At 43.4% G+C, this 13,213-nt stretch overlaps 1 protein-coding gene across 1 annotated transcript in view; it reads right to left on the bottom strand.

Moving 5' to 3' along the window:
- Nucleotides 1-1,381: 1,381 nt before the first annotated feature.
- Nucleotides 1,382-13,213, bottom strand: part of LOC118235873 (ubiquitin-associated and SH3 domain-containing protein B-like) — a 57,234-nt gene continuing 45,402 nt past the window's right edge. The window contains exons 5-14 of the mRNA XM_035433739.1: nucleotides 13,034-13,203; nucleotides 12,078-12,286; nucleotides 11,288-11,435; nucleotides 10,530-10,650; nucleotides 10,024-10,146; nucleotides 9,498-9,590; nucleotides 8,978-9,122; nucleotides 7,381-7,487; nucleotides 6,196-6,305; nucleotides 1,382-5,838 (exon numbers count right to left, since the gene is read on the bottom strand). Coding sequence (XP_035289630.1) covers nucleotides 5,701-5,838; nucleotides 6,196-6,305; nucleotides 7,381-7,487; nucleotides 8,978-9,122; nucleotides 9,498-9,590; nucleotides 10,024-10,146; nucleotides 10,530-10,650; nucleotides 11,288-11,435; nucleotides 12,078-12,286; nucleotides 13,034-13,203 — 1,364 coding nt within the window. The 3' untranslated portion in view covers nucleotides 1,382-5,700. The remainder of the gene's footprint in view (nucleotides 5,839-6,195; nucleotides 6,306-7,380; nucleotides 7,488-8,977; nucleotides 9,123-9,497; nucleotides 9,591-10,023; nucleotides 10,147-10,529; nucleotides 10,651-11,287; nucleotides 11,436-12,077; nucleotides 12,287-13,033; nucleotides 13,204-13,213) is intronic.

The raw sequence follows: 13,213 nt of genomic DNA, 5'->3' as shown, positions 1-13,213 counted from the left end.
GTTAGCTGGCTCCAAGAATGTCTGAAAGCTAAAGGAGGTGTTAGTAAGCACTGACTAACAAAGTACCAGAAAATTTGCATGTACCACGTTTTATTTTCTCATTCTGTTAAATTCAGCAAATTAAAAAGTAATTGTGCAATAAAAATTTGGGGAACATGAACTGCTTAATTTTGTTCCCCGCAGATGTTTGCTTCTTTGCATTCGAAATGTATAAAAAAACAAAAGGAAGAAATACATTTTAAAAATAATTAAACTTACTTAAATATGTGAAAATAGTACATAAGACCCACCTAAAATCACAAAAAATGTCTTCCAGATGTATGTACTGTCAAATACCTGCTGCATTTTCATGAATGACTGAACAAGCTGCACAGCACCACTTAGTGGTAACCGGTAGTATTGCTGTGCAATACAACCTCTGGGCAAATCGGAAACAAATGGGCTGTCCCATTTCTCCACATTTGGCTAAGTGCACTTGGGTACTTATATGCTATGGTGGTATATTGTGATGTGGAACATACATTTGCATATAGTGTGCATGGATGTATTAAGTGCCTAAGTGTACTGGGATTTTTAAAACAATTGGGACACACTTTTTGTTCCTTGGTCCCCATTTCAAATAATTTATTGTAGTCACACTGCTATTAATAGCTAGTAATATCTGTGCAAAGCTTGATGTGGGCTTGCTAACAACGGACAAATTAACCAGGCTTGCTAATGTTATATTCACATTAAGCATACCATCGTGATGCTACCATATGAATAAAATATTAAGTTTTTTCCATCTTTGCTTACATTGATATTTCTTCGGTGATGTTTTCCCCTCCAGTAGACACACAAGCTGGAAACCTCTTGACTGGTGCCCACCATAAATGTCACCAACTTGGTGCATTGCGGGTCTGTGTACTTGGCCAAATGGCACTCCGGAGGGGTCTTACCATAAGTCTGGATGAAGTGCACATCAAGCTGTGTCTGAGGTGTGTAAACAAAAAAAGATACACATTTTTGCTTTGAAGTTCTTTTAAAAGGAAACCATAAAAATACTGAAATGCAACTGCACTAACCTAAAACTCAATGTTAGTGGCACATCAATGAAAATCTGTGTCTATTGTGTCAAACATATATATATATTTTTAAAAGCATCATTAAAATATCTCCTCAGTATGATTCTGGAAACATTTATCTCAGTGATCTCAACTTAGCCTTTATGTAACTGTGTATTTTAAACATGCAATAAATACAAGAAACAAAGTATATATAAATACCTGGGGTACTTAGCTCAGTTGTGTGTTCTCAGTTGAAATGTCATTCATGACAGTAAATGAGGTGTCTTGTCCATTATTTATCAAAACAATTTAAATAAAAATGCTGACACACCAAATGGCAATAAAACATTTATTTGCAAACATAATTTATATATTTCTAAAGCAGTAAGTTGTTATAATAATTATAACAATCATAATAATTACTGAGGCAATCATTTGCAACAAAATAGAATACACATTCTTTAGAAACACTGTTTTGTAAATGCATAAAAAATTAAAACAATAATTTAAATACATAAAGCATTTTAACTTTACTTCTTATTTTGTTTTATTTGTTCTTGTTCAAGTAAAGGGTTTGCCTTGAATCAGCGCATTTTTGTACTTTTTCCCCATTTCTCATGGTGCATTTCCATTAAAATGCATGCAAAGCACTGGCGAGCCCACTGGAGAAGTTCATCTCACTTCATAAAGCACAAGGAAATTGTTTTTCTTTTTTTGTTTGTTCTTTTTTTAATTACAAGAAAACAAGAAAGACTACCCATAACACATGGGCCAAACAATAATTTCCAAAGTACTAAAACCATTTCTTACATACATTTTAATTCAGGACAATAATACGATCAAAACCGAAGACAGGAATGAAATCAGACAGAGTAGGACAAGGAGTTCAACTGGTCACATCTTTGAATCTGCTGCAGCTTTGAGAGAGAAGAGCCTAGTACCGCATTATGCTTATTGTATTCTTTAGATTTATAGAAAGGCTAAACAAATGTGCTTTAACATATCCATAAACTGCCAAGTGAAGATTAATACACAGAAAACAAATGAAATCCTCAAGATTACTCTTTGTAAAAGAATCTCACAAAGTGATAATAGATTATACTTCCAATCAGACTCTTGAGCACCCATGTAATATAAATCAGTTATAATGACCTACATAATAACTTCATTGATACCATTTCATATGATTTATGTTACACAGATTATATAACATTTGTATAAATTGCACCATAAAGTGTGAATGAATCTCCTCTTGAAACTATCCAGTGTGAGGTGCAATAAAAGCATATAACTGGACACAAACAGACACAAAACAAAATATAGTTTCTCTCTACAATAGGAAAATAATTGGCCGCACTAATTTAGCTCTGCCCCATCCAGGATAATTTGTCTTCTGACAGCAATTGTGTCTCCTGATGCGTTCACACATATCTGTTTCAACACGACGCGCACATCGACCATTATTTTTACAATCCAATGTCTACGTTGATCCATAAACTCCCAAATTGAGTCCCACACCGTTTCTGTAGACAAGGAGTCCATTCGCATCTAACAGGCCTGTGTGATCAGTGTCCCTGTGAGACGGTCGATTCGACCGTTCCGATGCTATGAGGTGCTCAGTTTTGCATATAGATTATGTTGAGTATGGCAAGCAGAGGAAGTTTGGCAATAGCAAGTGAGACAAGTACGTATATGTATATATTATCCCTAGAATCAACAGTGAGAGAATAAACTACAGCCAAGGTTGAAAACATAAAAAAGTAATTCATAACTTATTATAAATCAACGGATAAAATATTCCAGGGGGTTTTGACTACCAGCACCTAGGACGAAGTGTGCTAAAGAATCTGATCTTAAAGCCTTACCCAAAGGACAGTGACAACCTGCTCCCCTTCTTCTAAGACTGAAAAAGTAAACGTGGCAGAGGAAAATGTTTGCTAATTGCTCACTGACTGATTTTTAAAAATCCATATATCTGACAAAAAAAAACCTAAATACAATAAACTGCAATTTCTCCACAGTTCTGGAATCTGTGCTCAAATTAATTAGGAAAACTTTCCACAATTGGTCACGTGCCATGACAACAAAACTGCCCTGCATATTTTTATGGTCATACAGGGCTCTAGTTATCTTTTTCAGTATCTCTATTATTTCCCAATAATTATACTTTTATTAGGCACTGCAGCAGTTTTCTCAAGGGGGCTGCTCTTAATGTTATTTGACTGATTGCAGAAAATTAGCCTCCTTATTAAAGAACAAGGTCACAACTAATGGAAAAATGCACCATTAACTGGTGACCTGTTTAACAGGCCAGTGAAAAGACCAGCGACGCTACATGCTACTTTGAGATCCGGGCACGTATTTATTTTTAAGTATCTCAGAGTGGGAGAGCCGATCCAGCACAAGTTCTGTTTTCAGCTCAGAATGGATAAGGTCAGGACAAACAGAAAACTGATTCCCAATCAACTTTCCTACCCTGAGACTCTTTCATACAGGCCCAGAATTAATCTCGCAAAACCACAAAAAAAAAAAAACTGCCAAGGATGTAGGCCCAATATGCTGGATTTTAATAAGAAATTGAGTCAAAAGAATGGCTCAGTGAAACTGTTGAAAAGGTATGGATATTTGTGGTACCTGAGACAAATGAGGAAGAGTCAAAGTCAGAGACAGAGACACTATATGAGATGTCCTAACCCAGGACACAAAAGAAGAAAAATACACTATATAGGAAGACTGAAACAATCATAAGACTCTCAATAACCTAACCCGTCACTTCAATTTAGTTATATAGCGTGGTTGAGACAGAGAATGGCTAATGGACATAGCTGTAGAATTCATTCATCCTGAGCAAACCCCGCCATCCCAGCTTAACAGTGACTATTCGCATCCTTTCTTAAAAACACGCATGAGCCCTTTCACACCTCTCTGATTCTGTTTTATACAATCTGGCAAGAACATGACTTCAATGATGACCGTGTGTGTCAGTGCACGGAACACGTTCTACTTTGTGTATGATATGTAGATATGTCAAGGTGGACATTGTATCATTACAGTGCATGGTGTCTCATGAAGTTTCCTAAACACATAATAAATTTAGGTTACCAGGGACTTGCACTAAACCACGGATGCACGCACGCACTAGTATGAGTACGTGTATGTGTCTGTCTTTCTCAGCCAAACACACACTTAACTACAGAGCTAGTGTTTTGTAATGTTCAACCAAACTATTGTCTTGAAGACCAGTTCAGATCAAATCTGAGACATCAGGCAAGATGGAACGGCATTTTTTTTCCAAAAAAATCTTTGAATGTTTCCAAGTAAATGCTACACAGTCCACATCAAAATGATGCTTAACAAATTAAATGACTGTTTCCGTTACAAGTTACAAGCTGGCTAAGGGGATCCGTCACACCTTTGACACTGGACATCAGTAAACATCCTAAAACTTGGTCATTCACACTGAATGGAATCTCTTCTGAGAATGTTCTAAAATCAGACTGGCCAGCCAAGGACCTTGATCTGAACAGGTCTTTACCTTTCCCAACTAACACAAAACGTTCTCACAATGTTGCTGCCATGTAGTGGCAATGTTATTACATTGACAAAATATTCAAGTAACATTGTGAGAACATTTTGTGTTAGCTGGGTTTGTTGGATTGTCAGGAGTTGGCTTTGTGCTTTTCACACCTTTACGCTAATCACGGCAGGGGATGAGTCTGTGGGGAGGGGATGAGTCTGTGGGCAGGGGATGAGTCTGTGGGGAGGGGATGAGTCTGTGGGCAGGGGATGAGTCTGTGGGCAGGGGATGAGTCTGTGGGCAGGGGATGAGTCTGTGGGGAGGGGATGAGTCTGTGGGCAGGGGATGAGTCTGTGGGGAGGGGATGAGTCTGTGGGGAGGGGATGGGTCTGTGGGGAGGGCGATTTCGCATTTCGCCACAGTGAGAGAGCCGAGCTTCGGCACCTGTCTTTTTTATCAGCGAGCGGCGGCGGTGGCGGCGGCGGCGGAAGCCAAGCCTACACTTCCGGCTGAGATGAGCGCAGAAGCCGCAGAGGAACCGGAGCGTCGCATGAGAAAACAAGCTGGATAAACCGAGAGAGAGAGAGAGAGCTGTGCTTCGCCAGGCGCTGGCTCCCCCAGACAGAGACCAACCGCACCCCACCTAACCCTGGGCTGTTCCCAAAATCACACTCATTTCGTATTGGCAACTTGTTCAACGTCATCCAGCAATTCTCCAGCGAGGCGGAATGTGGTCATTCATTGCTAGGTGACAGCCATGGAAACCAGGCTGCCGACAGAGTAGGGTTCAGCCTCCTGCCCTCTTTGAGCACCCAGGGATGTGCATTCTGTCAGCAGAGAGACGGTCCTGCTGCACCAGCAGGCCTCGCTTTCACTGTTTTTATACGCACAGCTAGATTAGCGCAAGTTTGTACAAGTATAGATATATATGTGTATATATACCACATATACTTTTAGGCCTAAAAGCTAGATTTGAGGGTGATATACATGCAATTTGAATGTGATGGAAGATGGAGAGGGTGGAGTTGGGGGTTTGGTTTAGGGGGTAAGTAGGTCGGTATTTGGAGGTGTGGGTGGCTGTTGGGCTGCTTAAGCGGACAGGGTTTCAGAGAGGAAGAGGGGAGGTTGCTAATTGGCTCAGTCCTGCAGCAGGGTCTCTCTCCAGTTGAAGCTGTGGTTGGGGCCGTGCGTCAGGGGGAGGATGGGCGGGTCCACCAGCTGCCACACCCCCGTCTCGCCCTGCTCCTCGCACGCACAGAAACCAAGGTAGGGGATCTGGAGGGGAGGGGAGGGGAAGTAACAGTGAAATTAAGATCACAAGAGATACCAGAGTAGTCATAACAATAATGATAATAATGATAATTGTTGTTTCGTTATTATTATTGTTGTCAACAATAACAATAAAAGGAAGAATATGAAGTCTAATAATCATCATCATCATTATCATACTCTTCTTCCTCTTCTATGTCTTCTCTGTATTATTATTTTTTTATTGAATTAATTAATTTTTTTATTCCATTAGGGAAATGGAATACACTGAAATACATTGTAAAGATGTAGAATTTAAAAAAGAATGAAAGAAAGAAAGAGAAAGAAAATGAAGGAGAGGAAAGAGGTGGACGGCTAACTCACCTTTCTAACCACTTGGACAAAGTCCTTGGAGTTCTGGGGCGAGAGGCCCTGCATCTGGCGTGTGCAGGCCTCCAGCGAGGAGGCGTGCGCCACGACGAGGACGTTGTTCCCTGCAGAGGAAACGAACGCGCACACACGCAGGGGCACAGTGAGCACAGGCGTTCAGCGGCCAGGGAAACAAACACGCGTACACGCAGGGGCACAGTGAGCACAGGCGTCCAGCGGCCAGGGAAACAAACACGCGTACACGCAGGGGCACAGTGAGCACAGGCGTCCAGCGGCCAGGGAAACAAACACGCGTACACGCAGGGGCACAGTGAGCACAGGCGTTCAGCGGCCAGGGAAACGAACGCGCATACACGCAGGGGCACAGTGAGCACAGGCGTTCAGCGGCCAGGGAAACAAACACGCGTACACGCAGGGGCACAGTGAGCACAGGCATCCAGCGGCCAGGGAAACGAACGCGCATACACGCAGGGGCACAGTGAGCACAGGCGTTCAGTGGCCAGGGAAACAAACACGCGTACACGCAGGGGCACAGTGAGCACAGGCGTTCAGCGGCCAGGGAAACGAACGCGCATACACGCAGGGGCACAGTGAGCACAGGCGTTCAGCGGCCAGGGAAACAAACACGCATACACGCAGGGGCACAGTGAGCACAGGCCTTCAGCGGCCAGGGAAACAAACACACTGCGGGCTACTGATAAACCGCTATCTCGAACAGCCGCTAACTGTCAACAAATACTTAGCGTTGCTGTCGTCAAGTTCCGTTTACTATTGTGTGAAAAATTAAACGCATATTCTGCACATTATAAAGCATATATATATATATATATATATATATAGTGTATATGAAGTGTATATAAAGGAGCAAAATGTGTCATTCACATTCTAGACTGTCATTAAACTTAGCTTCAAACACCGTAAGGTATCCTTTATATGTAGGTTACTGTACAAAATTCCAGTAATATGGAAAATACTAGTTATCTTCTTTGAAATACTAAGTCGCTTCTTTGAAATCTCTGCTTCAAACACATTTTTGAAATTTGAAATTTGCTGTATTTTCACTTTTAATTTTACATTTGAAGAGCTCTTCAAACATTGTGTATGACATTATTATTATTATAAAATAATTTAAATAAAAGCAGAAGCTTTCTCACTGTAAACCCCAGAGGTCCAGCTTACCCATGTTTTTACAGTCGGTCAGAATCTCCCTGGTCACCTGAAAGCTCCTGCTAATGTAAGTGTCATAGGACTCTGACACTGCCAACTTGCTAATGGGGATGTGAGGTCTGGAAAAGAGTGAAAAAAAAAAAAAAGCAACACATAAACATCTGTTTGCAATGCCTACATATATACTGTGTCTAAACCTAAATACTACCTTATTAGGAAATCCACAGAAAATGCACAGCATAGATATACTTTACTAACCAATTTTGACCAATTATTGTCTGAAGATTTTCTGCTAACTAGGGATCAGTAGCACAATACTGTATGTTTTTTTCTGACAGTTAGAAGATGAAAGAGTTGACGTTGGTGGATCTGACAGAACTGCTGCTCCCACAGCACCTGCAGTGTCTGCTGTGGCTGGAGCTTGAACTAGTGTTGCTCAGTCAGAGACTTATTAGACGATAGAGGCTACAACATCTAGGTTAGTGTTGTCTGTAAAATATAAAGAAAATATCTCTTACTATACATATAATGATTAAGCATGAGTTTTGTGCTTTGAAAGCACAACAATTTCAATGCCAGTGTACATTAGCCGAGAAAATTGCCATTTTCTATCCTTTACATTTTCTAGCAATTTCTTCACCTATCAACTCCCAGTTTAAGATCACATCCAGGTATCTTCCACATCAACAAAATCAAAACACGCAGTTTACGGAAGAGGTCAATGGTAACATGAGCACATGAGCAGATAGAGAAACTCCCTCAACTTGCTTGACAATTATGTAAATTATGCTGAAATTTCCCTTGGAGAGTGAAGAAAAATGTATTTCTGCTCAAAAAAATGGACAGAAGCCCATACATAATAAGCAGTTCCTATCTCTACTGATAACTATTTCTGTCTCTTTGATCCGCTGTGAACCAGCAGTGCATCCCTGGGTAATGATGTGGAGGCTGTTAACAGCACACGTGTGTGTGTGTACAGTGTGTGTGTGTGTGTGTCTGTGTGTTTGTGTAAGTCTGTGTGTGTGTGTGTGTCTGTGCGTGTGTGCATGTGTGTGTGTACAGTATGTGTGTGTGTCTGTGTGTGTGTGTACAGTATGTGTGTGTGTGTGTAAGTCTCTGTGTGTGTGTGCATGTGTGTGTGTGTGTGGAAGTGTGTGTGTGTGTTTGTGTGTGCATGTGTGTGTGTGCGTGTGTGTGTATGTGTGGAAGTGTGTGTGCGTGTTTGTGTGTGCTTCTGTGTGTCTGTGTGTGTGTGTATGTGTGTATACAGTAGGTGTGCGTGTTTGTGTGTGTTTGTCAGTGCGTATGTGTGTGTGTGTGCATGTGTGGAAGTGTGTGTGCGTGTTTGTATGCGCATGTATGTGTGTTTGTGTGTGTGTGTGTGTGTGTGTGTGTGAGAGTATGTGTGGAAGTGTATGTGTGTGGGCGTAGATATGTGTGTGTATGTGTGTGTGTTCGTGTGTGTGAGTATGTGTGTGTGTGTATGTGTGAAAGTGTATGTGTGTGGGCGTAGATATGTGTGTGTACGTGTGTGTGAGTGTGTGTGAGTGTGTGTGTGTGTGTGTGCGTGTGTCAGGACAGCGCAGGACATCATGGCTGTGCTCAGTACCTGTACGTTGTGTCCACGCTGAGGTTGGCTGCTGCCAGGTCAGCGGGGGGGATCCAGGCAGGCAAAGACGTGCCCGAAACCCACTTGGTCCATTCAAATAAGCCCGGCTCCACCTTAATTTTAATCTTCCCGTCCTGCTGGAGTCCTGAGAGAGAGGGAGAGAGGAGGGGGGGGAGAGAGAGGGAGAGAGAGAGAGAAAAGGGAGGGAGAGAGAGGGGAAGAGGAGAGAGAGAGAGGGAGAGGGTGAGAGGATAAGAGAGTGCAAGGATTAGAGATGTACACGCATACTTAAACGTATGGCTGTATTTACAGTATATACTGTGTGTCTGTGTGAATGTGTGCACGCATGTGTGTGTGTGTGCGCACTTGTGTGTGTGTGCGTGTAAGCATGTGACAGGATTAACAGGCCGGTGTGTGTGAGAGAGTGAGACAGGAGTGAGCGAGAGAAAACAGGAAATAAGGAGAGGAGCGAGCACAGTGCTGGGAGCTGAGTGCTTTGCTGCCCTGGTGGAGGCTGTACCTCTCAGGATGTTGTGAGCCGTCTGAACACAGCGGAGGGAGGGCGAGCTGTACACAAAGTCAATCACTGTGTTGCTCTCCAGCAGGGCTTCTCCTGTGATGTGCACACACACACACACACACACACACACACACACACACACACACACACACACACACACACACACACGCACACGCACACACACATACACACGCACGCACACACATACACATGCACGCACATACATACATACATACACACACACATAGGGAGAGGAACCAAGAAAACGGAACTTTATTTATTTATTTTTTTTTTAACCAAGTCCTGACTATCTTCTTCACCAGAGAGTGCACAGGAGTAATTGTAACTACGAGTGCAATTGTGACTGTAACTGTTGGATGTTGACTGCGACTTCCACTGTGACTGTGACTGGCTGTGACTTATGGTAAGTGTAACTGTAACTCCGCAGTTGTTGTAACGACTGTAATTGTGACTGTGACACTGACTGTGACCTGGCTGAAGGTGACCACGACTGCACTGTGCTCACCCACGAGCCGGGCCTGCGTGGCTCCGAACACGGTGATGGGCCCGTCCTTGTCGTAGTCCCGGTAACCCCCGCTCCGCGCGGGCAGGCTGGGCGGCATGTTGAGGTTGGTGCGCATGTATCGACCTGCAGCGCCCAACACAGAGCGTGTGTGAGAATGGGGATTAGCACCAGGACAGGGAGATTCACTGAAGCAAGAAGGTGTCTGGTAAGAACCGGCATCTGGAAATATTACACAAATGCATATAGACACTCTGCTTCCTGCTTGCGCCAAATTCCCTGCTAATTCCTCCTCTAATCTCCTTTATCACCCCAATATGTACCTGTACCACAAATGTCAGGTAACGTCAGGGCCAAGATAAATAAACAAAGACATTGGTTGTTAATGCAACGTAACATTACACTGATTAAATAAGCTGAGAGAAGCATTCCCTGGAACATGGAGGTTTGGGCCAAACCTTTTCAATCTAGATTTCTGAGTGTAGTTCCTCCTAGCCCCTCCCCCTCACCTTTGGCATCAAAGCACTGGGACAGCCAGTGTTTCCCAAACACCACATCCATCCTCTCACCATGGCGACAGACAAACAAGGTCCGCTTAGGCAGCCGTGATTGGCTGTTGACCCGTAGTACCTGAGAGATTAAAATCAAGATAGATAGAAATGCATGATCTATAACTACTTTACAATATTAATAGTATTATTAGCTGTTACGTTAGTCATAAAAGGACAGCCAACCAGCATTTCCTCATTCCTGCTTAGCCATTATTTTATCTCAGTGCTTCACATTAGTGACTACATGGACTACACAGTTTTTTTCAGTGAAAACTACTGATGCAATATTGTGAAAGGTTCAGCAAGTATAGAGGCTCTTCGAATGTGCCTCCTTCCACCAAGAACCCCTTGCCCATTTAAACCACGTACACTTCTGGTGGGCAGAGCTGTATCAGGCAAAGCAGGTCACTAGACAAAATTAGATCATAGCCCACAAGTAAAGATCCTTTATGAGCACAAATGTATGTGTAAAGATACCATGCTGTCTTGTCCTCTTCTCTTACACTAATGTACTGTAATCAAAACATACTGGAATAAAATATATTACCACTATATTACAACACTTCACAAAATATAGGCAAATACACAAATAATTTTCTTCAAAATATACTGGTCTGAAATATATGTATCATTAAATTTTCAAAATAAGTTCACATATTTCCAATATATTGCCGTACATACAATTTCAGTAAGGGAACCCTGTGTGACCTACAAACCTGCATGGGCTGGCACATGACATTAATGGAGGAGGGGTCCCCAGGGCTCCGGTCGTCTAGGAAACGGTCGTCCAGCAGCCCGTCACACACCCCGCCCACGGCGCCCCCGGAGCCCGAGGGGGAGGCACAGCTGAGGAAGGAATGGGACCTGTTCCAAAACACGGAGGAGATCACTCAGACAGAGCACCCTCAAAACAATGTGTTCACCAAGTACACAAATACACACAGGAGACTGGTCTCAAACACGGAGGAGATCACTCAGACAGAGCACCCTCAAAACAATGTGTTCACCAAATACACACAGGCACACGCACACACAGGAGACTGGCCCCAAACATGGAGGAGATCACTCAGACAGAGCACCCTCAAAACAATGTGTTCACCAAGTACACAAATACACACAGGCACACGCACACACACGAGACTGGTCCCAAACACGGAGGAGATCACTCAGACAGAGCACCCTCAAAACAATGTGTTCACCAAGTACACAAATACACACAGGCACACGCACACACAGGAGACTGGTCCCAAACACGGAGGAGATCACTCAGACAGAGCACCCTCAAAACAATGTGTTCACCAAGTACACAAATACACACAGGCACACGCACACACAGGAGACTGGTCCCAAACATGGAGGAGAGTCACTCAGACAGAGCACCCTGTTGAACTGTGTAACACAACGCGTGTAACACACTCGCACGCACGCACGCACTCACACACGCACACACGCCGCTCCATGCGGGGCGGGGCAGCGGCCCAGGGAGGCCGGCGTGGCCCAGCTCACCCGTGGAAGACCCAGGTGTCGCACTCGTCGGCTCGGCTGATGTAGTTCTCAGGCAGCAGGCCGGACAGCCCGGTGCTGAGGGAGGTCCCGTAAACCCAGCCCTCGCTGGTGCTGTTCTGCTCCACCGGAGACATGAAGATGAAGTCCCCCGGGACCAGCTCCAGCTCGTCCTCGTTCTGGGGTGCGTAGGGGTACATCACCCGCAGCGTCTGACAGACAGAGCCGAAGAGTCAGCCACAGCGCCACAGCCCATTAATGTGCAAACCATAAAAAACACTGCTTCTCTTTTTCCTTCACATCAACTGAAGAGCAGTCTCCTTTTTGCACAGCATCGATACTCTGGGAATTTATGTTATCAACCTGTCAGGTCAGTGGGTCAGAGTTGCTCAAATATGGCTGCCAAGGCCATTGTGCAGCTGGGTTTCTTTTCTTCCTGTTTAAATTTAAATTGGCCAAAGATTCCACTTTGGTGTCCCTGGTCTAATTCAGTCCCGAATTAGACAATCAACACCACAACAACTGGGGCAACAACTGAGCTAATTACTCTGCTTTATATTTACCCAAGTAGTATTCCTGAAGATTACAATCAATGTGAAAACAAACATTCTCTTTCACCAGTATTCAAAGAAAATGCCATCTTTCATATTGGACATTTTGGTTAGTAACATTTCACTAAAAATTCTCAAACATTTCAAATACTTTATTTCACTGTCACTAAACTCATTTTTAGCAAAATGAATGTTACGAAAATTTCACAAGGTAAAACATTCATATTCTTCTCAATGGTGGAAATACATAAAATTGTCAATAAGCTGCAGGAAAATTATACCAGGGATGAATATGTTACATATGAAAGTCCATTTCACATACGAAAGTTCATTCCAAAGAAAGATTTTGTTATGCAGTGCTGGCACAGATCAGATCAGATCAAATCAGAAGACATAATGTTGGGATACCTCATGATTGGCAAATCGGATGTCACGGGAGAACAGCACAGCTAGCCAATCACAGCCCATCGAAACGTCGACGCTCTTGGCCAGTTTCTCTAAGGTCGGCAGGTGATCGGGTTGGAAGTGGTAGGCCAAGGTCACATGGAGCTGTTTCTTATGTGGCTCCACATGGACATCTGAAAAAGG

Source organism: Anguilla anguilla, chromosome 9 (assembly GCF_013347855.1).
Source record: "Anguilla anguilla isolate fAngAng1 chromosome 9, fAngAng1.pri, whole genome shotgun sequence".
Classification (NCBI taxonomy): domain Eukaryota; kingdom Metazoa; phylum Chordata; class Actinopteri; order Anguilliformes; family Anguillidae; genus Anguilla; species Anguilla anguilla.
Note: the sequence above shows the minus strand (reverse complement) of the source record. Positions and strands in the feature narration are given on the sequence as shown.